This window comes from Drosophila arizonae, chromosome X (assembly GCF_054131065.1).
Source record: "Drosophila arizonae isolate 15081-1271.41 chromosome X, UAZ_ARI_1.0, whole genome shotgun sequence".
Taxonomy (NCBI): domain Eukaryota; kingdom Metazoa; phylum Arthropoda; class Insecta; order Diptera; family Drosophilidae; genus Drosophila; species Drosophila arizonae.
Window position 1 is genome coordinate 28507966 of NC_142927.1, and position 25396 is coordinate 28533361.

The 25396-nt window shown below is 41.6% G+C and overlaps 3 protein-coding genes across 21 annotated transcripts in view; 2 read left to right on the forward strand and 1 right to left on the reverse strand.

The window, feature by feature from the left end:
- Window positions 1–6955, forward strand: part of mgl (low-density lipoprotein receptor-related protein megalin) — a 169120-nt gene extending 162165 nt beyond the window's left edge. For all 9 annotated transcript variants that reach the window (XM_089474027.1, XM_089474029.1, XM_018015402.2 and 6 more), the window contains 5 exons: window positions 51–1555; window positions 1674–1986; window positions 2067–4253; window positions 5139–5386; window positions 5459–6955. In XM_089474027.1, coding sequence (XP_089330153.1) covers window positions 51–1555; window positions 1674–1986; window positions 2067–4253; window positions 5139–5386; window positions 5459–5670 — 4465 coding nt within the window. In that variant the 3' untranslated portion in view covers window positions 5671–6955. The remainder of the gene's footprint in view (window positions 1–50; window positions 1556–1673; window positions 1987–2066; window positions 4254–5138; window positions 5387–5458) is intronic.
- Window positions 6956–8070: 1115 nt separating this feature from the next.
- BCL7-like (chromatin remodeling complex subunit BCL7B-like protein) lies at window positions 8071–9525 on the reverse strand. 2 transcript variants are annotated; one of them, XM_089474042.1, is made up of 3 exons: window positions 9349–9525; window positions 8796–9274; window positions 8071–8708 (listed from the first exon to the last, which is right to left on the reverse strand). In XM_089474042.1, the coding sequence occupies exons 2-3, from the start codon at window positions 9082–9084 to the stop codon at window positions 8590–8592; spliced, it is 408 nt and encodes a 135-aa protein (XP_089330168.1). In that variant the 5' UTR covers window positions 9085–9274; window positions 9349–9525; the 3' UTR covers window positions 8071–8589. The 2 variants fall into 2 exon arrangements, with proteins under 2 accessions (XP_089330168.1, XP_017870906.1); XM_018015417.2 differs by having other exon boundaries at window positions 8796–9525.
- Window positions 9526–10031: 506 nt separating this feature from the next.
- Zdhhc8 (zinc finger DHHC-type containing 8) overlaps window positions 10032–25396 on the forward strand; it is a 32974-nt gene continuing 17609 nt past the window's right edge. For 3 of the 10 annotated variants that reach the window (XM_089474033.1, XM_089474038.1, XM_089474039.1), the window contains exon 1: window positions 10044–11365. In XM_089474033.1, coding sequence (XP_089330159.1) covers window positions 11274–11365 — 92 coding nt within the window. In that variant the 5' untranslated portion in view covers window positions 10044–11273. Of the gene's footprint in view, window positions 11366–25396 lie in introns of all 10 variants that reach the window. The other 7 variants (XM_089474037.1, XM_018015409.2, XR_016271016.1 and 4 more) reach the window with 5 other exon arrangements.

Sequence of the window (25396 nt, forward strand, 5' to 3'; positions counted from 1 at the left end):
CGCCAACCATTTTATTCGTAACTAACCAAGCCCTATTATCTCTCGCGCAGGTTGTTGGCCGACGGCAAGGCTTGTGCGGACGTGGACGAGTGCCTGGAACTGCCGGGTGCCTGCTCGCAGCACTGCTCCAACACGCCGGGCAGCTTCTACTGCAAGTGCGACGAGAACTATTATGAGCGCCAGAACGATGAGCACACGTGTAAGCGCAAGGACAATATCCCGCCCTGGCTGATCTTCACCAACAAGTACTACGTGCGCAATATGTCTGTGGACGGCCATCAATACAACCTCATGCACCAGGATCTGATGAATGTGGTGGCCCTCGACTTTGATATCAAGGATGAGTATATGTACTTCTGCGACGTGACGGCCAAGACCATATTCCGTGCCAAGTACTCGGGCCGCAGCGATGAGCAGCCGACGGAACGGGAAGCTGTCATCAGACACGACTCACACGGTCTGGAGGGCATTGCCATTGACTGGGTGGGACGCAAGCTCTACTGGCTGGACAGGCACTCCAAGAACCTGGACGTCTCCGAGCTGGACGGCACCAAGCGTAAGACGTTGCGCAGCGGCGTTGTCGATCCCCGCGCCATTGTCGTGCATCCGGGCACTGGCTACCTTTACTTCACATCCTGGCACCTGCAAGCCTACATTGCCAAAATGGGCATGGACGGCTCGAACTTTACGCGCATCCTGAACTGGAATGACGGCATCGCCTGGCCGAACGCCCTATCCATCGACTACTTCACGGACCGCATCTACTGGGCCGACGCTCACTTGGACTACATTGCGTACACCGATCTGGAGGGCCGGCACCGTCACATAGTGCTCTCCGGCAGCAGTGTACCCCATGTGTTTGCCCTCAGCCTGTTCGACGACTACATCTACTGGAGCGATTGGAATCTCAAGGCGATCGTGCGCGCCAATAAGTTCCATGGCGCCAACTACACGGTGCTGCGCAATACAACCCATCGTCCATACGACCTACACATCAATCATCCGCTGCGCCAGCTGCCCTACCACAATCCGTGCGGCACCAACAACGGCGGCTGCTCGCACCTCTGCCTGATAGCCCCGCCGCCGGAGTCCACCTACCTGAACATCGAGGGCTACATCGAGGAGGGCGCACCCATCTACAAGTGCGCCTGTCCCAATCAGTTCTACTTGGCGCGCGACTCAAAGACCTGCATTGCGAACTGCACGTCGGGTCAGCATTTGTGCGGCGGCAGTGACGAGAAATGCATTCCCTGGTTCTGGAAGTGCGACGGCGAGAAGGACTGCAAGGACGGCTCCGACGAGCCGTCGACCTGCGGACCGCGCCACTGCCGAGCCGGCACCTTCCAGTGCAAGAATACCAACTGCACTCCCTCGGCGACCATATGCGACGGCATCGACGACTGCGGCGACGGCAGCGACGAGCAAAACTGCGACCTGCCCTGCCCACTCTCGGACTTCAAGTGCAAGACCAGTGGACGGTGTATACTGGACAGCTGGCGCTGCGACGGCGATGCTGACTGCAAGGACGGTAGCGACGAGGATCCTCTAGTGTGCCGTAAGTATTCCTAATGCCCTAGGCTTGAATGAGTCAGACTGGGACGGAATGTAGGCCTGGGCCTAAGGCAGATTACCTGTTGAGCTCACATCCAATAATCAATTCAATCTGAATACAGATAAGCGCACGTGCGATCCCGAAACGGAGTACTCCTGTAAGAACGGACGCTGCATTCCGCAACTGTGGATGTGCGACTTTGACAATGATTGCGGCGACGATTCCGATGAGCCGGCCTATATGTGCCGTCAGCGCAACTGCACTACCGGCTGGCAGCGCTGTCCCGGCCAGTCGAACTACCGCTGCATACCCAAGTGGTTGTTCTGCGATGGCAAGGACGATTGCCGCGACAACAGTGACGAGCTGCCAGAGAACTGTCCCAAGTGCTCCTCGGAGACGGACTTCAAGTGCGGCAACAATCGCTGCATACCCAAGTAAGACGACGGCAAGAAGAAGATGAAGATGAATGAACGAGTTAAGCTAACCCAAAAATCCTTACCTTTTCTCCCCGCAGGCAGTGGATGTGCGACTTCGCGGACGACTGCGGCGATGCGAGCGATGAGAACGACGCCATCTGCAAGGGCCGCTATCGCGAGTGCTCCGAGTCGGAGTTCAGGTGCGGCAACGGCAAGTGCATCTCCTCGCGCTGGCAGTGCGACCACGAGGATGACTGCGGCGACAACTCGGACGAGATGAGCTGCGAGGGCTATCAGTGCAAGAACGGCACCTTCCAGTGCGCCTCCGGCCACTGCATCGCCAGCTACTTCCGCTGCGACGGCGATCGCGATTGCCGGGACATGTCCGACGAGATCGACTGCCCGCCCCGATTCCCGGGCGGACGCTTCTGCCCGGAGTCCCGCTTCCAGTGCACCAACAACCTGTGCGTCTCGCTGACCGACCTCTGCGACGGCACCGACGACTGCGGCGACGGCAGCGACGAGGATCCCAAGGTCTGCAGCGACTTCAACTGCGACACGCTGAGGCGCTTCCAGTGCGCCAACCATCGCTGCGTCGCCCGCTACCAGATCTGCGACGGCATCGACAACTGCGGCGACGGCAGCGACGAGAACAACATGACCCTCTGCGCCAGCAAGCAGAAGCCCTGCGACCTCTACACCCAGTACCAGTGCGCCAACAAGCACTGCATCGAGCGCGCCCAGGTCTGCGACTACTCCGACGACTGCGGCGACGCCAGCGACGAGCTGGGCTGCCACCACACGAGCAGCTGCTCCGAGCAGAACCGCGGCGGCTGCCAGCACCACTGCCACAACCTCACGGACGACGGCTACATCTGCACCTGCTACCCGGGCTACATCATTGCGCCGGACAACAAGAAGAAGTGCGCCGACGTGGACGAGTGCGCGACGCGCCAGCACACGTGCTCGCATCAGTGTCACAACATGAACGGCACCTACTCCTGCAGCTGCCGCGAGGGCTTCCACCTGTCGGACGGCGCCAGCGGCGTCTGCAAGGCGGAGAAGGAGGACGTAGTGCTGGTGTTTGCCAACGGGCCGGAGATACGCGGCCTCGACCTGCAGAAGAAGGAGGAGTTCGACGTGATTGCGTCGGAGAAGCGCATTGAGGCGCTGGACTACGATGCCCAGCAGCAGATTGTGTTCTGGGCGGATAGCTACGACAAGACCATAAAGCGATCTTACATGGTGAACGCGCTGGACGGCCAGGCGAAGATCGGCTTTGCCCAGGATCTCAACATGAAGGGCGGCTCCAAGCCCACGGCCGTGGCGGTCGACTGGCTGGCCTCAAATCTCTACTGGGCCGAGGTGGATCGCACCGGATCGAAGCCGCGCGGTCGCGTCATGGTGGCCAAAACGGATGGCCGCTATCGCCGATCCATTGTGAATGCCGGCTTGGAGGTGCCCACGTCGATTGCAGTGAATCCGCAGCTTGGACGCATCTACTGGGCCGATGCGGGCTCCGCGCCCAAGATCGAGGTCTCCTGGATGGATGGCTCCAAGCGACGGCCGCTAATCACAGAGCAAATCCGTCATCCCGCTGGCCTCACCATTGACTACTCGCAGGACCACATCATCTACTGGGTGGACACCAAGCTCAACACGATCGAGTCGATGCGTGCCGACGGCTCGCGCCGCAAGTCCATTGTCAAGGGCGACCAGTTGCGTCATCCCGTCGCCCTGGATCTGTTCGAGTCGAGCATGTTCTGGGTGACGCGCGACACGGGTGAGCTGCTGCGCCAGGACAAGTTCGGTCGCGGCGTGCAGGTGGTGGTGCACCGCAACCTTGTCAATCCGTCCGGCCTGAAGGTCTACCACGAGAAGCGCTACAACACCTCGCTGCGGAATCCATGCTACGAGTCCAGCTGCTCGCATCTCTGCCTCCTGGTGCCCGGCGGCCATCGGTGCGCCTGCCCCGACACCTCTGGCGCGCTGCCCTCGCACCGCAGCACCGCCGAGGTCATTTGCGATGCGGCCGCCGAGCGACCACGACCCGCGCCCCGCATCTGCCCCTGCCAGAACGGCGGCCTCTGCAAGGAGGACGACCGCGGCGAGCTCTACTGCGAGTGCCTGCCGGACTTCAAGGGCGACCACTGCGAGCGCAGCACCACCGGCGCCTTCGGCCATGGCGGTGCCAACGTCACAGCCGTCGTGGTGCCCATCATGGTCATACTCCTGGTCATGATGGCCGCCGTCGGCGCCTGGTATGTCATCCGCAAGCGTCCATTGTAAGTAGAGCCAAATGATGTCATTTCTCTTGTGATTTACAATATTTCCATACCGAGCCCATTGCACAGTGGTTCAAATAGTGAAACTCTTGGCAGAAATCCACGTTAGTCCAACAGACTTTTATCCTATGGAAAATTTTTGAGGCTATAATTGCTGAAGACACAAGTTTTACAAAGAACGAATGAATGAATTACTGAAGCCATAGCATACCAAACATATTGGGATATTTCCACTTTAATTTACCTAAATTCATTTATTTTGAGGTTAGGAGGAATATTAAAAGAATACTAAATTATAGAGTAAAGCTTGTGATTTACTAAAATATTTGAAGTAATTAAGATATACAGGATATACATATCCACATTCGATGGACCCATCTGGCAACCCTATATGGCTACCCATTTTCGACAGAACCATATGTTATGTATTTCAAATGAAAGGAAAACAAATATTTTGATTTCGATGATAATAATCAATTGATTTGGTTCAAGTAGACTTGTTGACTTCACTTTTTTGATTATGATATGTCTCAAATGACCGGCTTGAGCCTGTACGGCGTATTCTTCCCGTCTCTGTCAAGAGATATAGGGTTGCCAAATGGGTCCGTCGACTGTGGACAGCCATACAAATACTTAAATGAAAGTCGAGCATTCAGTTGACTTTCCAATTCAACTGTACTGTAGCTATTTTTGGCTACCCCAAATTGGGAAGAAATGAATTCAAAAGAATTAAGTTGAGTTTCGGCTAAAATTTTTGTCTCTCTGACCACTGTGCATAGACAATTTGCATGCTTAACCCTAAGAGCTCATAGTCCAGGGTATTTCCTAGTCGGCACTTTTCTTGCACTTGACATTTTCACAACTTTTGCTTCTTTATTTGAACAGCGGCAAGCTGGCGCGCATGCCCGCCATGACCTCGTCCCAGAGCGTCACCTTCCGGCACGGCTCCAACGTGGAGTTCAGCGAGAGCGGCTTCCCGGGTGCCTCAGCGCCAGGTGCCAACGACATGGCGCCCATTGAGGGCTACAACCTGCAGACCGTGAATGCCAACAAGGCGCGCGACTTTGCCAATCCCATGTACGATGCCGTGCAGCTGGGCACCAGCTCCGATCCGGGCATGAGCAATGGCTCAGGTAATGCAGAGGCGACAGAGGCGACTCCTCCACCGTGTAACAATTGATCTAATGCAATCTCTTTTCCGACAGGCATCTACGATGTGCCACAGGAACCGTCCAAGTCAAAGGCCATGGGCCACTCCGGCTCCTTCACGGAGCCCGCCTCGGCCATCATAGCGCCGAGCAGCATCACGCACAAGTCATCGCCACAGCTGCAGCTGCGCACGCGCGAGCTGGACCCATCGGCAGACACCGGCAAGGATACCCAGTATCTGGTGGAGGAGGATAAGTCAGAGTGCTGATATAAAGCTAATCAGGTCGTGGTTGCGCTGCCGCTGCCGCTCAGCTGTCGGCGTCAGCAGCGGACGCAGCCGCGGCCCAACAGTTATCCGCTGCACGCATAGCACCGACCCAACCAATACCAATACAAGCAACTGCAACAACAACAACAACAACAACAGCAACACGAACATCGCCAGCAAAAGCATCAACCAGATCAACTGAAGCCACGACAACAGCAACAACAACAACAACAACAACAACAACAGGAACAGAGGAAACATCACAAATCTTGGCATGCCGCCTCCAGCGAGAGCAGCACAAAACTAACCACAAAAGTTTAAAACTACCTAGATCTATATTTGATATATGTCTATATATCTGACGGACATCGACAACAACAACAACAACAACAACTACAACATGGCCAAAGGATCACCTGTTCCAATTGAGTCACGTTTAGTGGGCACAGTCCGTTGCCAAGTGCATGCATATCCCATATAAATAGATGTATAGAAGATACACACACACACACACACATGCATATATGTATGTATACCTGCTGCAACCTTCGCTGCCTCTCCACTAGCTCCCAGCCCCGTGCTTAAACGTCCTCTACGCAAACATTACCTACAACACATATCCTTGGAGACGAACGTGGGCGACAACAGATCCAAACAGCCAACACGAGAAACAAGAAACAAAAACAAAAACAAAAACTAAACAAAAACTGTTGCAATTATTATTATATAAATTTATACACTATATATATACAACATATATATATATATATATATATATGTATATATATCTGCATATATATGTATACACTATGTACACTAAGATAAGGCGGCGCCCGATCGGTTCTAAGCTGAAGCGCCTCCGGCATATTCCGGCCGAAAGAAAAGCCAGCGAATCTCTAAATTTGTAAGCGCCCGGACAAAACCAATTTTAAGAGGAGTCCAATATTGAGGCACTGGTGTCACACACACACACACACACACACACACACACACAATTAAACAAAACTTGATGATAAAACTAAACTTTTTTTAAGCCATTTTTTGCGCCAGGCTGCAAAAAAAAAATATGAATAAAACATTTTTAAATGAATTTTGTAAAAAGGCATAGAGTATATTTTCTGAACGCTAAATGACAATATTAACTAAAGCAAAAACCAACGCGACGATATGTTTAAATGTATGTATGTATGTGAAATGTGTATTTGTTTAAACAAAAGCAAAGCATCAATTATAAGCAAAACAAAAACTAAGCCACAAAAAAAAAAAAAAAAAAAAAAAAAAACAATATATTAAAATTCTTCAAGTGAAAAATTTATATTTTTCTAAAAAAAAAAAATAAAAGTGCAAAAAAAAGTCCAGCTTAATTATAAATCGAAAAAAAAAACATTATTGAAATGAAAAAAAAAAATAAATAAAAACAATTATTGTGCTAGCAAAGTTTTGAAACGAAAAGTACGTAGTTAAACAATGCTTATAATTTAAAATATATACTATATACATATTTGATATACATATGTATGTATATGTCTGTATTTTGTCTGTGCTACATTTGCATTTCTTTTCTGTGGTTAAGTTTTATTATGCATTAACTTTCCAAGACATTCCAATCGTAACTCCCATGATCCAAGCCTCTCTAAAATTTCGGTCTTTAAATTTACTTATTGTATTTTATTTTACTTTACTGTTTCATTTCATTTTGTTTTGTAGAAAAAAAAGCGAAGCTTTGTTTGCGTGTGTAATTCCCATTTATCGTTTATATATATATATATATATGTATATGTATATATATATTACTTTATTTTATATTTCTTATTTTTCCACTTTTTATTTTAATAATATCTTAACTATGTAATCGAAATGATTATTGATTTTTTTTTTTTTTTTTAATTTTCGTCTGCAATTTGTTTGGTCGATCGAAAGTTTTGTAAATCGTGCAAATCTGTGCTTCCCTTCAGTTAAGCGTGTTTTATAGCATAAATTTTTAGTGAAAGATGATGAATGAAACTAAATATGTATGTATGTATTTATATGTACGCTTTTCCAACCAAGTTGACGTCTGGCATTTGCCTAGTGGGCAACAACCTGGCTGGCCTTACATCTATATAAATATCTGCATATACATATATGTATGTATATATGTATTTATATATATGTATGTATATGTGTATATGTATTTGTATACCCATATCTATATACTATGACGATGATATTGTGAAATATATAAAGAAGAGAGAGAGAAAGAGAGAGAGTATGTATGTATATTTAATGTCAAGTGAAAAAGAAAACTATTTGTTAAAAGAAATTAATTTTTTTTTTATTATACAAAAAGAAAAACTAAAGAAAAAAACTAAAATAAAAAACAATAAAAGAAAAATGTAAAAAAAAAAACACACAATCGACTTGTTTCATTTTGTTGTTTGTTTATTGTTTGTGCAAATAAATAAATTGATATAGTTATTAGTGCTAAATGCTAAGGACCTAAACATAGGGGACAATCCGCTCGATCGCGACGCAACGTACAATAAAAGCATACAGCATATAAAAGTGTGACTGTCTTAGGTCTAACTACCGTTATGATCATAGAGCAATATGCCTGCGTATGTATATTAATTACTATGTGTACAATATGCATAGTTAAGTTAATGTGTTTAGGTATCATTTACTTATGGTTAGACTTTTTAGGAGAATTGCTTAAGTCTTGGTGAGGCAGATGATTATCAGTTTACTTACAATTTAACTCGTTTACGTTTAGTTCTCTATATAAAAAAATTGTTTAAATAATTCCGAACGACTCACACGCACACGCCCACGCACACACCGTCTATACACTGCTACATACATACGTAGTTAGTGTTCGTGTGCGTGTGCCTGTGTGGGATTGGCTTAGCTGATAAATGTGTGGTGAATGTGGACGGCTAGCTAATCACTCGTCTTGAGGCGCTTCACCGGCCCATCGCTGCCCTGTGAGTTGGAGTCCTCGGAGAAGGGCATGCTGGACACGAAGTCAGCTCCCTGACTGTCGCTCACCACTGAGAAGCCTGCGCGAATAGAAACACAAATTTAGTAATGTTGCGACGGGAGTGCGAACCAATCACGAATCCTGTCTCATTGCACTACACACTCACAAGTATTGGAGTCCTCGGCCGTGAGCCCTGCGTAGCTGGGCGTTATTTGAGGCGGGGTGGGCGTGCCCTTTTGCGAGTTCTCCTTGTCGCTGAGTTTGTTGTTCAGCTGCAGCTTGGACTTCTTCTCGCTGTTGGACGATATGGGCACCCATTTGTAGATCTTCATGGTCGTGTCGCTGATGGTCACCCATTTCTTTTCCCAGTGCCGCACCTTGTCGACCGCCTGCATGACGCGCTTGATGTCATCCTTGGCCCGACTGCGTGTCTCGGCGCGCACACTACGTGACATGTTGTCTGGAATCTGGGAGCAGGGCAGGGAGATGGCGTCTGAGAGGCGACGGCGGTGCTGCTGGCGATACAATTCAGTCTGCGATGCGAGGAAGCTTTAGGCGCGCTGTGGCTTAACTTGCGAAACGTTTCGCTCCACTGATCTCCTTCAATGTGTCAATTCCGTTGAATCGAGTAGTTATTATATGCTCCTGTTCTCAATATTTGCAAAAAAAAAAGTTTTTTTTTAGGTCTGAATTAAAGCGAGGGGCGAAAATACATTTACCGACTAGTGTTGAGAAGCTCGCGTTTCATTTGGTATGTTGATAAATATTGAAAAATGCCTATATGCCGATAGGCAAATATAAGGTCACTCTTGATTTTGAACGATAGTTGACTTGTTTATATATTTTTACTTTTGGCTTTGTAAGCTCACAATATTAATTTTCTTCATACAAACTATATAGAAAATGATGCTTAAATGTTCCATTATTACTTAATTTATATATCGATATTTCAAAACAACGATACTAATAATAAAGTAGCACCACTAACCAGAGCACTCAGCTTCTGCACGTGTGCAAAATCAAATTTAACGATATATACAAGAATAAAGCGATACTTTAATAACTTTACAAAACCCAAGTGAATTTTTCATCAGGTTTGGATGTTCTTTAATAAAAGGTAAGACTGAAACTATTTGTTAGTTTTCATATGCTTTTTTTTTTTTTTTTTGTAAACAGCTATCGATATATTCCCTTCGAGCACACCATCTAATCTGATTGCATCATTGCCAATGTGTTCAGTAGATAAGTTTTGTTAATTAAACTAATAACTTAATCTTATTTTCTGTTAATGTACGGATTTAAAATTCATATTAATCCGCAGTAATTTGGTTGATGTTTTCTGTTATCACCTATCGCCAACTATGTAAACAGTGCTATAAAATGATAATATATCGATAGAATAACAGACTAACAAAATTAGTCGAACATGCTTGGGCTTGTTCTGACACTAACATTTCCTTAACAGAATACAATTTTTTTCGACAGACGACGGGCGAGGAAATTATGCGCAGCGCGTTGTTGTGGTTATTTTTTTTATTTATTTTTTCGTAAATATATATATACCCAAAAGTGCATAATTGGAATGAAAGGCAAAAATAAAGTGTTCCATTCACAAGTGTACGTGCATTTGGCATTAACTTTCCTCTGAAAGTTGAGCGCACGATATTGCAGGCAACGCCATCATCGTCGTCGTTGTCGTCGTCGTCGTTTGTGTGTGGAGCGGTGTGCTGTGCTTAGGAACGGAGCGTGAGAGAGAGAGAGAGAGAAGAGAAGCGGACAAACGGCAAGGAATATCGCAAAAAAAAGTTGCAGCAAAAGCAACAACGTGCGTGCGTGTGTGTGTGTAGAAAGAAAAGCATTAAAAAGCCAGAATAAGAGGAACCACATTGGCAGCAGGAGAAAAAACGAAACGAAAGAGCGCAAGGTGGGAACCAAGAACAACGAACGACAGCTAAACGGGTGACAGGCGCGACAAGAAAGACAAGAAAAACAGGAGTACAAATATACTAAAAGGGCGAAGACAGCAGCAAAGCAACAACAACAGCACCAAGACCAACAACAACAGCAACAGTAGCAGCGATAAAATGTTAACCAGCGCCAAGAACAAACAATTCAAATAGTGTTCATTTGGATAGAGCAAAAAAAAATCGCATTTGCCGCTTGTGTAAATGTGTATGCATGTGTGCGAGTGCGTTTGGGTGTAGGTGCTTGTGTGTCTGTGTGTGGCTGTGACAATGTGTTTTTATAACAGCGCCTAATTCGCAAGCAACAACAACAAACGCTAGCAAAATTATATCAGTGAGAATCCGAAGCTGGAAAATCAACAACAACAACAGTAGCAGCAGCAGCGGCGGCAAGAACAACAACAACGACCAGCATTCGCTCGCTCGATCCCATTTCACGCGTCGCCTCACCTCGTCTCGCCTTGCCGTCTCTTATGTTGTTTTCTGTCTGTCACACTTGCAGTTCCATACGATCCAGCATCGCTACGTCATCGTCATCGAACTATCAAGTTATCGGCCATCATCCACATAATCAGCACAGGTTCCACACCGGCCATATCCACTGACGTTGCACCAGCAACAGAAGCAACAGAAGCAACACAAACAACAATAACAACACCAAAAACAATAACAGCTACACAATGCCCAAATGCGATGTGAAAACCCGTTACATTCCGGCGACTTTCGCATGGATTGTGCTGCTACTTACAACATTTCTCTTCTTCTTTTATCCGTAAGTATCCAAAACAATATACTCAAATCAAATAAAATAAGTTTCTCTTAAATATTGTCCATTAGGATTTTACATTAGGCTAGTAACTTATTATTATAACAGTTCAATAATAGGCAAACTTTTATTCCAAGCTCTTAAATTTCCTCTTTCCATACAAAAATTTCCAAAAATAATTGTTTTCCCAGATAATAGGTAGGGAAATTTTTGTTCCCAGATGCTCTGTTCCCCTTTACCTCATATAGACCATAAAACTAATCCTAAATTGTTTCATATTCAGATGACCCGAATTCGTAAAAAGACGTAAATAAACTTAAAAATATTTTAATATGATTCATGGAGAATAATAGAAATTTATAGATTCCGTCTAATAGTTCAATACGGAACAGGCTCTATGTCGCTTTACTTGTTTTGCTTAGCAAAGTACTTTTTATACCCTGCACTGATGTGCTGAGCAAAGGGGTTTTTAGTTCTTAAGGCCAAGTTATACTGAACTATAGAAGACTTCCTTTGGCAGAAATACTCACTTATATCAGTCTAGAAAAGGATTTCCCTTTTCAAATATAATATGGAATAAGGGAAATAATAATAATAATATGTTTAGCATTGTGTGAGCAGTACAGGGTATCCATTGGGCCAAACCTTCTAAGCTAACTGGGCTGGGTCGCCATTTATTATCCGTTATTTACTTTGCGCTCATTTTCGTGGATTATAACGAAGCTGCATCAGGACTTTTTACTAGCGCACAGTGCAGCTTTCTCCTCAATCCCGTTTTCTTCATTTTTTTTCTGCTTTTTTCGTAATAGTTTTTCACGGAGTAAGTGGATTTTACTGTGGGTGGAGCACGAAAAACGGAGACTTGCGGAATTGCATAATTTGTTTAGTTGACAAGTTTGCATAGTCCATTTGGCATAGCCAGTGTGTGTGCGTCACTGGATCCTCCATGAAACTTTGATGTATGTTCTTAATTTCCACTGAATCGATTGGGTTATTATCTTAAAAAGAGGCGGAACAGCAAGAAGGGCGAGATGAGTCGATCTAGGCGAACAATCTCTTCAGACTTTATACTTTAAAAATATATTTTTACATAATACATTTTCTTCTTTTCTTTTCTTTTTATCTCTCGATAACGAACACTCTATTTTTTATCGATATAAATCGATAATTAATCGAGCCAAAGACTTTAGAATTTAAATTTCAAATATGTATTCTTGTATGACATATTTATCTCTCAAAAACTTATCCTCTTTTTTGTAGATATACAATCAGATATTTATGCTCTGCACCCAAAATATATGTTTCACATAGTAGAGAATTGTAACTATTCGACAATGAAAATCTTATCTTATCAAGCTATTCAATAACTGATCTACCGTAAGTCCCAAGTTAAGCAGTCTGACTCCTCCAAAAATATATATAAAATGTCTTTCCTACCAATTCGGAATCCATATAGACATTTTAAAATCAACTTTGCAATTGTTTTTTTTTTTTTTTATTATCGCTATCACCTCGCTTGTTGGCTCAGCTCGCAGTTGATTCATTTATTTATATACAGCTTGATTGTTTTTGTTATTTTCCGGTTCTTATTAATTGTCGTTTGTTTACATATGTGGCGTCATTTGATATGTCGCGCATCACCCTATATGGATGGCATGGCTGGCACGGCTATGCGAGACCCTTAAGACTTCGAATTCGCTGGGTTTTAGGTTTGATATTAATTCGTTTATTATTAGAGCACCGTTGGGACGTATGGACCTATGGGACCTATAGGACCTCTGGGACTTTCTGTGGTTGCAGGAAGCGCAGGGCTTAGAGGAAAGCGTGCTGGAATTATGTTGGCCGAGGGCAATACGTTGCTTTGAGGGCAACTGGTCGACTTGTGGTTATTGTTGGGCACGCGAATGCCACAGGTTGTGTGGCCGTTGTTAAACATAACCAGACTGCACCCCCTGCCCGACTTTCAGATACCCTACAAACAGCTTTTGATACTATTAAACTGGTTAAAAGTATCTGTAGATTAACTTTTGTTCAGCTCAAATCGAATATTCCTTTTAGAGAGCAAAATAAAAGTGTTTGCAGTTCAATAACAATGAAATAATTAGTACAGGGTATCAGGAAGTCATCAGATGAACTCATGACGCGACCCGAAAAATTGAAAAAATCAACAAAACTAAATGCGCAAAGCACGCGAAATTTGCGAGTAGCGCAACTAAAACAATAAAAAATGAAAACAGAGCAGCAGCAGCTAACACAAATATATAATAATAATGGTATGTACATGTATGTGTGCTTGTGTGTGTGTGTATGTGTGGGTATTAATATATATCCACACACATGTTTGTTGTTGGGGTAGGGGAGCGCACCGATAGCAGCGACAGCAAGAAGAACCATTAAAGTGCGTCATTTTAACAATCGGCTTGCGCGTTCCTCCGCCGGCCCCACTGCACGCCCAGTCGCCATTTCCCACCCAAATGGTCACACCATTTGTTTTACCTTCGCTCAACTCCCCTGCCCCTGCCACCGCCCGCTACCACCAGTCCCACCCTCAACATTGTGTGCCAGGCAACCGTTGATATTGTAAAAAAAAAACGCCGCTGAGCGATTTACCTTGCGACGGTGTCGAATTTTCCACCAGTTGCCCAAAGCGCGTTCACACAGATTCAAACACACACACACATAGACGCAGACACGCAGCTTATTGTTGCTATCTATTTGATAATTCCAGGCGAGGCAACAATTCGCAGACAAATTTAAACTTTCTCAATTCAAGGTTTAAATACAGTTGTAAGGCAACTATATATGCATGTATATATGCCATATATTCACTGAATAATAAGTTCCATCTAAACTGTAAACAAATAATATTTATACAGAAATTTGTGTATTTTTATGTAAGTTGAGATTGTATCAGAAAGTAATATAACTGTACTTAATTTATATTTGGTTCCCAAGAATTTCCCCACCTATTTGCCACAACTTTGGGCAGTCTAGCCAAGTATTAATTTACTCGGTCCTGTGATATGCGCGCTTATCACGAAAGTTCGTAACAGATGGTCAATGCGATCAATACAGTGAATCAACGAAACAGCATAAAAAGCTATGCTAAGATTATGTGTGATTCGACTACTCAGTCATTTATTCTATATTTGGGACATACTATGTACATACATGTGTAACCTTCCAGAAGTGGCCCCAACTTTTGATCTCTCTCCTCTCATCAGCTATCGGTGCCAGAAAAGGAGCACGTTTTGCATTCCCTAGTTTTATATAATGAGTATAATAGTTTAGTAGAATATAATAACAACTACAACTAATCATAAAGGCAAGGAATTCTTCGATCTAATTTAGTAATAAATATAATAATGAACTCACCGACTTCAAGCAGTCGAAGCAAATTGACGATATATGCAGCTGCGGTCATAAAAATTTTTGTGTGACTGAGCACAAAATGTTACACAAAAGCTTAGATATAATCTCAATATTTTGAAAACAATTTGAAGCGAATATTCAGATTAACATATATTGTTATTCATCTAGATGTTCATATTGAGCTTTGCACGCATTGCTTTTCGTCCAATATTTAGGGCTCAGTCGCATTATTATTTTTATGACCGCAGCTGTATATATATAGATATATCATCAGTCGGGTCGCTCTGAGCTGCATTTACCGCTTACATCTTACCGTTTGAAACAGCATTCTCAAGGTGGAATAGAACATTATCCGACTCATGGAGTTGTTCTACAATACGTGCTCTCGAAGAGTCGGTTTCTCTGTGTCCTTCGACTTTTCATAGACTGAGCACATTCTTAGCATCGTGAGATCCCTCCTTTTGAACAGATCAGTTCCTTTTTATGTCCGAAATGTGATGCATGCAAGTAGATTCGTCATATTTCTCATATTCTGAAGGTTTTTTCCCCAGGCAACTAAAATTAAAAGTGACAAAAAAAAAAACAACAGAGAGAAGGCAGTCCCGTCCTACTCTCCATTAGGCACGGCCTCTAGGGCTAATATAATATTCTCTGTCCATCACACATCCCCCATCCCTGCCCAGTGTGACCATAGTCCGCTGTCGCAGGTCTACTTTGTCGACTGCAACGAAAATACATATTTATTCGTAAATAAACAATAAATATTATATTTCGCTTGACGAGTAAATTGCACCATTTAACTGATTTTCACGAATTGCTTTGTTTATTAAGCAGCTTTGGCACGAAATAAAATTAAATTTAAATGAATTGTAGCCAGTTTCAAAGTAACTATAATTAAATAAATACCCTACACAAATAAATTGTAGCATGGGGTATATTGCCACAACGAAGAAATGTGTGAGAATTACATTAAAACTCAAACTTAAATCTCAACGGGGCTTAGGTAGTTGGTCTGGAATATTTATACATTTTCCAGAAGGCTTTATCATCCACCTGTGGCAATAGGCGGAGCAAAATAGCTTGAAATCCTTATCAGCGAATAGGTAAAACTATCTGACTATGATATAAAAACATTTACTATTATCGAAAATAGATGAGATATCGAGAGGACAGAATGGGAAACATAGAATAGAGTATACATAGGATAGACTATTAATTTTGTTAACCTTATCATGTGTTCTGAATACAGCACCTGTCAGGCGAATAGGTTCGCCATTTTTGAAAGCTTTGCCGAACATTATGATTTGATTATGTGAAATAATAATGATAATAAATTCTCTACATTTTATTATTATTACTTTAAGAATCTTCCGAAAGATGTCATTCAATTGAATTTTTAAAATTACCTTACCAGGTATGGATTCTAAATTCAGTGGCGTGATGCTTGGCTACCAGAAAATTTCAGGCCTCGTCTAGAACATTTTGCAAGCAAAAAAGAAAAATATTACTGAAAACTTGGAATACTCTAATATTCAAAATATTTTGCAAATCAAGCGACAATTTAAATTCTATCCTCTGAGACAAGTAGAAAAATTCATGGAAGCAAATATACTTTTATTAAGATTCAGTTGGAAACGGTCGATTCTTAGAAGATATATACGAGGGCATTAAATTTCCAGATATAACTATGGGCTGCCTAATAATTACTTACGTATGAATCTATCTGGCGATAATGAATGTCAAGCAGTAAAAATATTTAATAAAATATGATATAAAAACTAAAAGTTTCTTGTGTAATATTTCAGCTTTTCACATTTCATTCCATTCTTTAGTTAGCCACACTGACTAAAACTAAATATAATATAAATATAATATAAATAAATAATTATAACAAGCAACAATTCACTAAATATACTCTGCTATTTCCTTAAAACCGACAAAATATTACTTTCATATATACTGTTTAATATATATATTTAATGTTATATTTATAATATTGATGTGGATATATTTAAATTCGTTTTTTAATTATTTGCACAGCAGCAATGTGCCCCGCCTTGCCCCTAAGATGGGCCTAGGGTATGAAAAGGAAAATAGCAAATGAGTCGCGGCGGCCAGCAAATGAAGCAGCTACAATTTTCAATTATTATTATTTTTCTTTTTGCCACTGAGCCGTTTCAATTAAAAGTTGTAATTTGCGTTAAAAGCATTTCAAGGATTTAATTTGATTTTTGGGCCCTCAACGCAGAGCCATAGGAAACTGTTGCTGCTGATATTATTTGGTCTGTTGTTTTATCAAGCGCACTTGTTGTTGTAGCTGGGCACCTTTTGATGGACATGAGAAAACATATATATATGTGTGTGTGTATGTGTGTGTGTGCTCTTGAAGTACACCAAACCAGAGCCATTTGACTAATTATATTAGAGCAAACTTTGCCTACGGCTTCAATTAGGCCGCATTCTAGAGCGCAAAGCTTAAGCTCAAGAGCGACCGGAGGTTAGCTGCCAGGATATGCCCATACATATATATGTATCTATGCATATACACACATGTGAAGTTGTAGATCGAATCGAATTACTGTACGGCAAATATGATGGCGGAAACTTTTCTTTTGGGGCTTTGTGCCATGTCTCTGCTGTACTTAATCATTTTGCTTCCCAGTGCTTGGGGCTCCAAATGAAGACAAAAGAAATAAGCAACGCCTTCGCAGCCATCAAGCGCCCGCCCGCCCACAACTGCGTGGTCTGCCAAACGGAAACCGATGCCAAATCCAATCCACAGATATTTGACCAACGTTCGCCTACCGCCTTCCCTCACCCCCTCTTGATTCTTATGTGTCTTATACAATAAGCCAAAGTTTGCGACTACTGCAGGCATCAGCTGCGCCCACATGCCGCGTGCCACACACAGCACACGGATGGCATGCAGGTAGAGCTTGAGGTAACTAAGTAAGCGAGAGCGGAACTTTATTTGCATTTGTAGCGTGCAGTATATATATATATATATATATATATATATATATATATATATATATATATATTTGGGCAGCATAGACAGCATAGCTATATAGATATATAGAGGGGTAGTGACCAAACTAACATTCTGCCTAGAGATCTAGGTACAGTAAAAGTAGAAAGATATTAAGGATATATGTTAACTCAATGTGAATACGTATAGAAATATATAGAGAGATATAGGGAAGAAAATGTAAATAAAAATAAAATAAAATCCATCATTTAATATAACCTAATCCCACATACAGGGTATGTGCGAGTCGTGCTTTACAGGCTGAAATACAAGTACAAGTACAAGAGAGATGTTAATGGTATATATAGCAAGACAACATAGACAATATGTATAGATGAGAGAGATATAAGAAGAGTTAAAACAACTAAGAGTGCTCTAGTCGAGACTGCTCGACTAGGAGATACCCTGAACCCTGTCAGCTGTTATTCTAATCATTCTCTCTTGTAGTGGTATTATCTTCATGAAACTTTCAGCATATGATCATAATGTTCAAGTGCTTTAGTACTTAAATTGTGGGGGAATGCGGCTGACGTCTCTTGGTGTAATAGTAATCTAGGCGTTCATACGGACGGACGCATGTTCAATGAATTCAAGGTATAAAAATAAAAGCTATTATTTTACACACAGGGTGTTTGCGAGTCGTGGATTTCAAAGAAAAGCATAAAATAAATGGTTCCAGTAGGTGGTCACAATGACTCATAATGTCGAGTCGATTCTTATCGATTCCTAGTGAAACCATTCTAAAAATTCTTATCTGGAATTTGAGGGCTTTTGTGGGAACTTGAAATTAAGTTAAAATGGAAATTTGAATTTGTTTTGTGGTGGGTCTGCAGGGTAACTGAATGTAGGGCAGACCCCGCATAAAGACGTTGACTAACATTTTATTATGCACCCACACACGCACAGCAGGCCAATGTGTATGTATACAATATATGTTGCACACCCACACCCACACACAAAGACTATCTAACTATCTCTCTCTCTCTCTCTCGCTCTGCCATTGTCTTTTACTGTTGCTTCGCTCTGTTGTTGCCGTACCTTTTGAGCTTTTCCCGAACGTTTTGTCAACTTGTTAATGAAAATAAATTTTTGACGCAGCCATCGGCAAAGACTGCGACGTCGACGTCGCACAGTGGGTTCTCTGCCGCCAGAGCATGGCAAAAATAAGTAATGTCATCAGCGATTTTTTATGATGACCTAAGGGATTATTGAAAATAGGTGAATTTTGATGATTTTTTAGCAAAATGAAACGAAACATTGAAATTTTGTAAACAAAATGTTGCACTTCTAGACTGAAGGGAAGCAAATATAATGTACGAATTGTTGTTGGTATCGCTTGAAAAATTGATTTATTCCTAAGACAATAAAAGCAAAATTCTGTTATTCCGTTTATTAATTTAGGAGATGAATTCATTCTAGGTAACCTCCAAATGTTGCCGGAAGCAAAACGTTTGTTGAAAGGAACTGGGTTTTTTGTAAATTGTCGCTAAAATTTCCGTTACTGTCCCTTTTTGTTTCTACCTAATGTCAAATATTGTCAACGAACATGAGGTCAAGGAATTAAGAAAAGATTTCTAACCCTTTAACGTAGGTAGAATTGGTTATGAAAAAGGGCTGTGGGTAGATTAGCGTGTATTTTTCCGGTATATAAAGGCCTCTATTTCACTAGTGAAGCATAGTCGTGCATTGCCTTTTTTAGAGCAGCCACTACAGTGCATTTTTTGAAACTGGTGCGTGGCTTGAATTATGGCTTTGTCAAATCAGACTTTATTTGATCTGTTTCGTGTCTGCAATGACTCAAAACAATTTTCGACGGAAGTGAAGAGAGCATTAAGTATGTTTCGCAGCACATCGTTGTTGAGAGGTGTATCACTGGACCAGAAAATTATAAACCTTCATTGTAAATTCCGAACGAAGTGGAAATTGTGTAATCGGACACGAAGCTACTTCGAAAAAAAAAATATGGATTGGCTTCGTGGATCAACAGACTTTGGAAGCGGTGAACTGGACGATGATAACATTCCAAGTACATCGGCAAATAGAGGCAGACCGATGAAAACTCTACAGGAATGCTCAACATATACGAGAAAAAGGAAAATTGGGGAAGTTGCAGAAGCCATGTCAGAGGAACATCTGTCAGAGGCACTATCTATGAAATATGCAAAGCTCCAGGAGAGAGATAGATCAAACATCACGAAAGCAGTACTGAACGCAAGTCCCCTAACACTAGAAAGGATTACGAGGACTATTTCAACGGCCCCGGATACACTTCCAACAAAGTTTACTCCAGAGGAAGCCTTAGCGCTGTTCGTGGATTTAGGGCTATCCAAAGAAAAGTATTCCGTCTTACGCAGCTCTTTAATACGCCATAATGTAAACATTCTTCCCGGCTACAAGAAAATTGCATCAGCCAAAAAGGAAGCAATGCCACCAAATGCTGTGGTCAACAACATCTCTTTAAGTTTATTAGATGTCGAAAGCGACCAAGAAAACTAAAATAAAAAATAAATAAAAAAAAATTATTTTCAATAAAAGAAGTTCACTTTTTCATACAAAAAAAAATTCTTTTTTTACTAAAATCACATTTTCTAGCGCATCATCATCATCCTGTGCGTAGATTTATATTAAATCATGAAGAGTTTTCTGTCGAATGATTTTTAAATTTTTGAAATACATTGTTTGGCTGAGAATTATGATTTTTGCAATGCAAAATGAGCAAAGGCCCCACTGTGCGTCGCTGACATTGCTCGCTCTCGAACTTTTGCTGATAATAATAACAAAAAGTGACTGTAAAAAAGACATGTGCACACTGTAGTTGATGTTGCCATTGTTGTTGTTATTGTTGTTGTTGTTGTTCTGCTGTTGCTGTTATTGCTGTTGCTGTTCCTATCTCGTTGATAATATCCGCCGGTCATCGCCAACCTCAACAACAACACAAAGCATGAAAAAGCTGGCAATGAGAAACAATAAACAAAAGCAAAAAAGAACCATAAACAACAGACACACGCACTCACACACACGCACATCTTTGAAACAAAGATTTGAAAGCTGAAACAAACGAGGAAAACGTGTTACTAAAACATACCCTGTTATGCCATAGCTCTAGTTGAAATTTGCGAAAAATAATTAATCGAAACAAATTTATCAAGCACTGCGATATTGTTGAAATATTTGCATACCTATATAATATAATATAATACCTATATATTATCTCTTTGCTGTAGAGCCAAACAATTTTGTATTTTTTAAACATAATGTTTATTTATTATTTATTTTTACTTGAAAAAAAAAAAAAAAAACAGTTTTCATTATTTGAATCTTTTATTTAGTATAGCTGTAAAATGATGCAAATATAAACTGTGAACGATATAGGAACGAGAAGAAGACAAATTTGGATTCAAAATGTGGCAAAATCCTCAAATATATCGCATAAGAACGAATTACCCTCGGGTTGTATTAGTTAATGTTAAAAAACTAGCCTCGCTCTCTCTCTCTCACTTACTCTTATCTCACACTACATAAAGGGTATGGGGCGTAACGTCACCACGCACCAGAATCGCCGTCATTGATTGTTCGGTAAATTGATCCGCGCCGAGTCGAATCGAATCGTAGCGAATCGAACTCAAGTATCATTTGCACGCCTATTGCTCGGCTTTGCCTTCTGCTCGGTTTGAGCTTTGACTTTGGCTTTGGGCTGGGGTTGGGGTTGGGGTTGGGGCTGTAGCTTGCTGCTGCTCTTGTTCTTGTTGTATTATTGGGGGCGATGCTTCATCGAGCGATTTGCGATGTCTAATTTCAAAGTTTAGAAACTAGAGAACAGCAGGAGGTGAGGAAGGCATATGTAGGAAGGCGTGGCAGCGGCTTTCGCCTTTCGTCTTCTACCACCACCACCCCCGCCCACCGTCTGCCGCCCGCTTTCCATTTACACTTCGTTTGTCATTGCCATTTCCATTTCGATGCCCATTAACATTCGCATCACTTTGCCGTGTACTCAAATAGCAATTACGTTTACGTTTACGTTGACTTCGACGTTAGCGTCGACTTCGACGTTGACGTCGACGTTAACGTTGACGTTGACGTTGACGTTGACGTTGCCATTGTCGCACTCGCAGTCGCCTCGCCTCGCCTCGCCTCTGAGTACTTGGCCAACGCCAATGACGTCGCCATTGGGCCAAGTGCCTAGCAATGACACCAGCAATAACTAAGCCTGGGCGCTGCTCTCTCTGCTCTCTTTTGTGCATGTACGGCTCGATTTTCATTTTGATTCTGGTAATTAAGCAATTACTGGCTTAAACAAGTGAGCCCCTTCGCTTCGGGTCCAAGCGACTGTTCCCTGTCCATAACGCGCTGCCGCTTCGAATTTATAATGCTATATTGATTTGTTCTTTTTGCCGTTGATATTGATTTTTAAAGAGGAGGATGTACATTCTCGTGATATATATATATATATATATATATGTATTATGTATATGTATATGCATTTAAATGAAGGCAAACCTACATATGTCATGGCTATCACCTGATTAGCATATATTATTTTAATAGCTGTCACAAATAGTTTATCAAATTATCAATTAATTGCAACTGCAATGGCAATTCAGTTGATTTAATTGCACGTCGCGTTGTTTCGATGCCTCGATTCTCGATTTGTTATGAATAGAAATGTTGCAAATAATCGCCAAAATACAAATGATGCTAAAATGAATTCAAAAAATACCTTAGATCTATCTAAAAAAAAAAAAAAAAAAAAAACAGTTCGATTGCTCAAGTTAGGTAAGACATGAAATGTAAAAATATGCACTATTTATTTGTATATATATTAATTTATATACCATATATAGTTATGCATACTCAGTGCAGTTGGCCTGCCTGGACAATGTAATAAAATCACAGCCAGTTGCAGTGTTTGCTTTGAGTGGAAAATAATTGTTTTACTATTGAGCTGGAACACAGCCAAGAGCGCGTTTGTGTCGCAAAGCAATTTAAATGTAATCAAAGCCCAATCAAAGTCGATCTAATATTGATTTGTGCATAGCTTTTGCATGAGTTCGCAGCAAATAGAAATTCCGGCATGTCAGCTATGTGGCAGACCCTCGTGGGCCTCTGTCGTGCATAGCTATGCACAAATATGGAAATATTTATCAACTATAATCAGTATCATGCATGCGAAATGTTTGTTATCTACTGCTATATCGCCACAATTTTGAAATATTCAGCTGAAGCTCAAAGGGAACAGAATGTCAGCGAGAGATTCGAATGTTGTTTTTGAGTCTGGCTAACAATTTGGTTCTGTGGGCCAAGATGAAAAATTATTTCCTGTCGCCGTTGTCACCGGCTGCTGACTGCTGACTGCTGATTGTTGATTGCTGGCTCGCTGCTCTGCTCTGGGGCTGAACTCAACTTCATGCGAGAAAATTACAAATTTTAATTAGTACAAAATCTACGCATCAAATGCAAAATAAATGGAAAAGCGTCACCAGACGGCGGCACAATGCAAAATGTTGCCCAAAAGTCTCGAAGTGGGGCGAGCGAATGAGCGAGCGCACATCGAGTACTTGTTGTTGTCGCACCATTTGGGGGCCGCTGCCCCGCCTCCTGGCGCCCCTTGCGACGCTTGTGTCTCTTGGCTCCCCTAGCCGCACCGCTTAGTTGCCTGTTTTAGCGGGTGGGTGGGTGGTGGTTGCCTAGTGAAAATGGAATTGAAAATGGAAAAATGTTTCACGTCTCGACGCTGGCAACATTGAGCAAGATTATTTTTAGCGATAAACAAACACACACACACACATATGCCCAAACACACGCACATATTACGCATACGCCACGGAGCACGTCGCAGTGCCTCCGAGTCACTCATCCAAATTCAAAGCGGGGCTAACCAAATTAATTTCGCCGGCTGTCATAACACATAAAAAGCTAGCTAAAGCAAAAACCAAGACAAAAAATATACATATATATATATATATGTTTGAGTATATATAAAATTGAATAAAAAGACAGAGAAAAAGCGGTACAATCTCCTCGATCTATCAACACTCGACTTTTTCTTCTTGAAGTTTTGGAAACGTTTTCCCCAATGTCCGGCCACAGATATAGACGACATACATATTTAGATGAGAAGTTTTATGCCTGACAGCGGCAACAGTTTCGTTTATTTAAGGCCACAAATTTGGGGCAGCTTGAACTAATTATATATTTTGAGCAGATTGCTGCAGTTGAAAGGAAATCTTTTCTATATGCCGTAATATAATATGCACGTGTTTATTAATATTTACGTATCTCCGATTATGGCATGCCTCGATAATAAGACCAAACAACTGTTCGTAAAATAAACAAAAAGCAATGAAAGCCTTTGCGAAGCTACAGTAGTCGCTCGAGAAGCGGAAACACAAACTCAATTTGCGACCTGAGCAATTCTTAATCATATAGACTTATATAGAACTAGCGATATATAAACTGATTCGCTCAGTTGTAAAGTCACACTGAAAATTCTTTATAATCAATTCAATTCCCAATTCAATTTTCGATATTATTTCAATCGAATTTTGCTTATTTTCTTTGGGGCAAGAAACGTCCGCAAGAGTCAAGACCGAGACTGTGCAAATCGAAGACTCCCCATGTTAATTCAATTCAATTATCATTAATGTTCGGCTTTGTTGATCGAATATATATCCATATCTATATATACATTAGTACATTCCTCTTTGGCCATGTGTGCGTTTGTATATCAAACTAAAGTATTTACTCAAATATATATGCATGTGTATATCCCATGGAACATAGCTTTATAAACTACTTATTGAAATACAAAATAGAAAAACAAAAACTACAGCAATTGCCCTTTCTATAGCATATCTCACTGTTGGGCAAACCTCATTAGTTTTTCACACAGCGCTACTTGTGGCATTGGATTTGTAATCCGAATGCATATATACACACATATATATTTAGTTATACAAACGGCTAGTCCAAAACTGACGCAATTGAAATAAACAAGAAATGAAATTCGGGTTATATATTGGCTAGAAAGATGTTTGCTATTTCTGCTAGTTTTAGCTGTTAGACACATTGTTGTGGCTTGAACTGTTTCTGGAACTGGAACTGGAACTGGGGCTGGGGCTGGGCCTGGCTAATCAACGACAAACTAAGAACTTTCTTGTGCCCTCAACATTTACACAATAAAAAATAAGAATAATAATAATAAAAAGAAAACTCTGCCAACAAAACATGTCAAAAGAACACTGACATAAATACCCTTACACACCTTGAAGTAGCTTAGTCATAGAATGCGTGGGGCATTCTATAGTATGTATATTTGAATGAACACAGCTGATCTACTCTATCTATAAGGTCAACAAAGCAAACGTCTGGAAAACCTATAGAAATAGTTAGAATATGGAAGTACATAGAGTAAATCTGTGATATGTTGATATATCCAGGAAACTGTGTTTTAAAGCGAATGGTTTTGATAAGGTTATAAGACTTGTATAAAGGATTTCCTTTATACGTTTTATATATAATCAAATTTATTCAACATTATTTGCATATTCAGTTTTTATTTTATTAAAAACATATTTCTATAATATATATAAAATACTTGGAAAAGAAAAAGATAATTAAGATTTACGTATATAACATAT

What these genes read in the sequence shown, in the direction of transcription:
- BCL7-like (XM_089474042.1), bottom strand. Translation starts at nt 9,084, where the DNA reads ATGTCACGTAGTGTGCGCGCCGAGACACGCAGTCGGGCCAAGGATGAC. An exon ending in GGCCGAGGACTCCAATACTT is followed by an intron (nt 8,709 to 8,795) that starts GTGAGTGTGTAG and finishes CTATTCGCGCAG; the next exon opens with GCTTCTCAGTGGTGAGCGAC.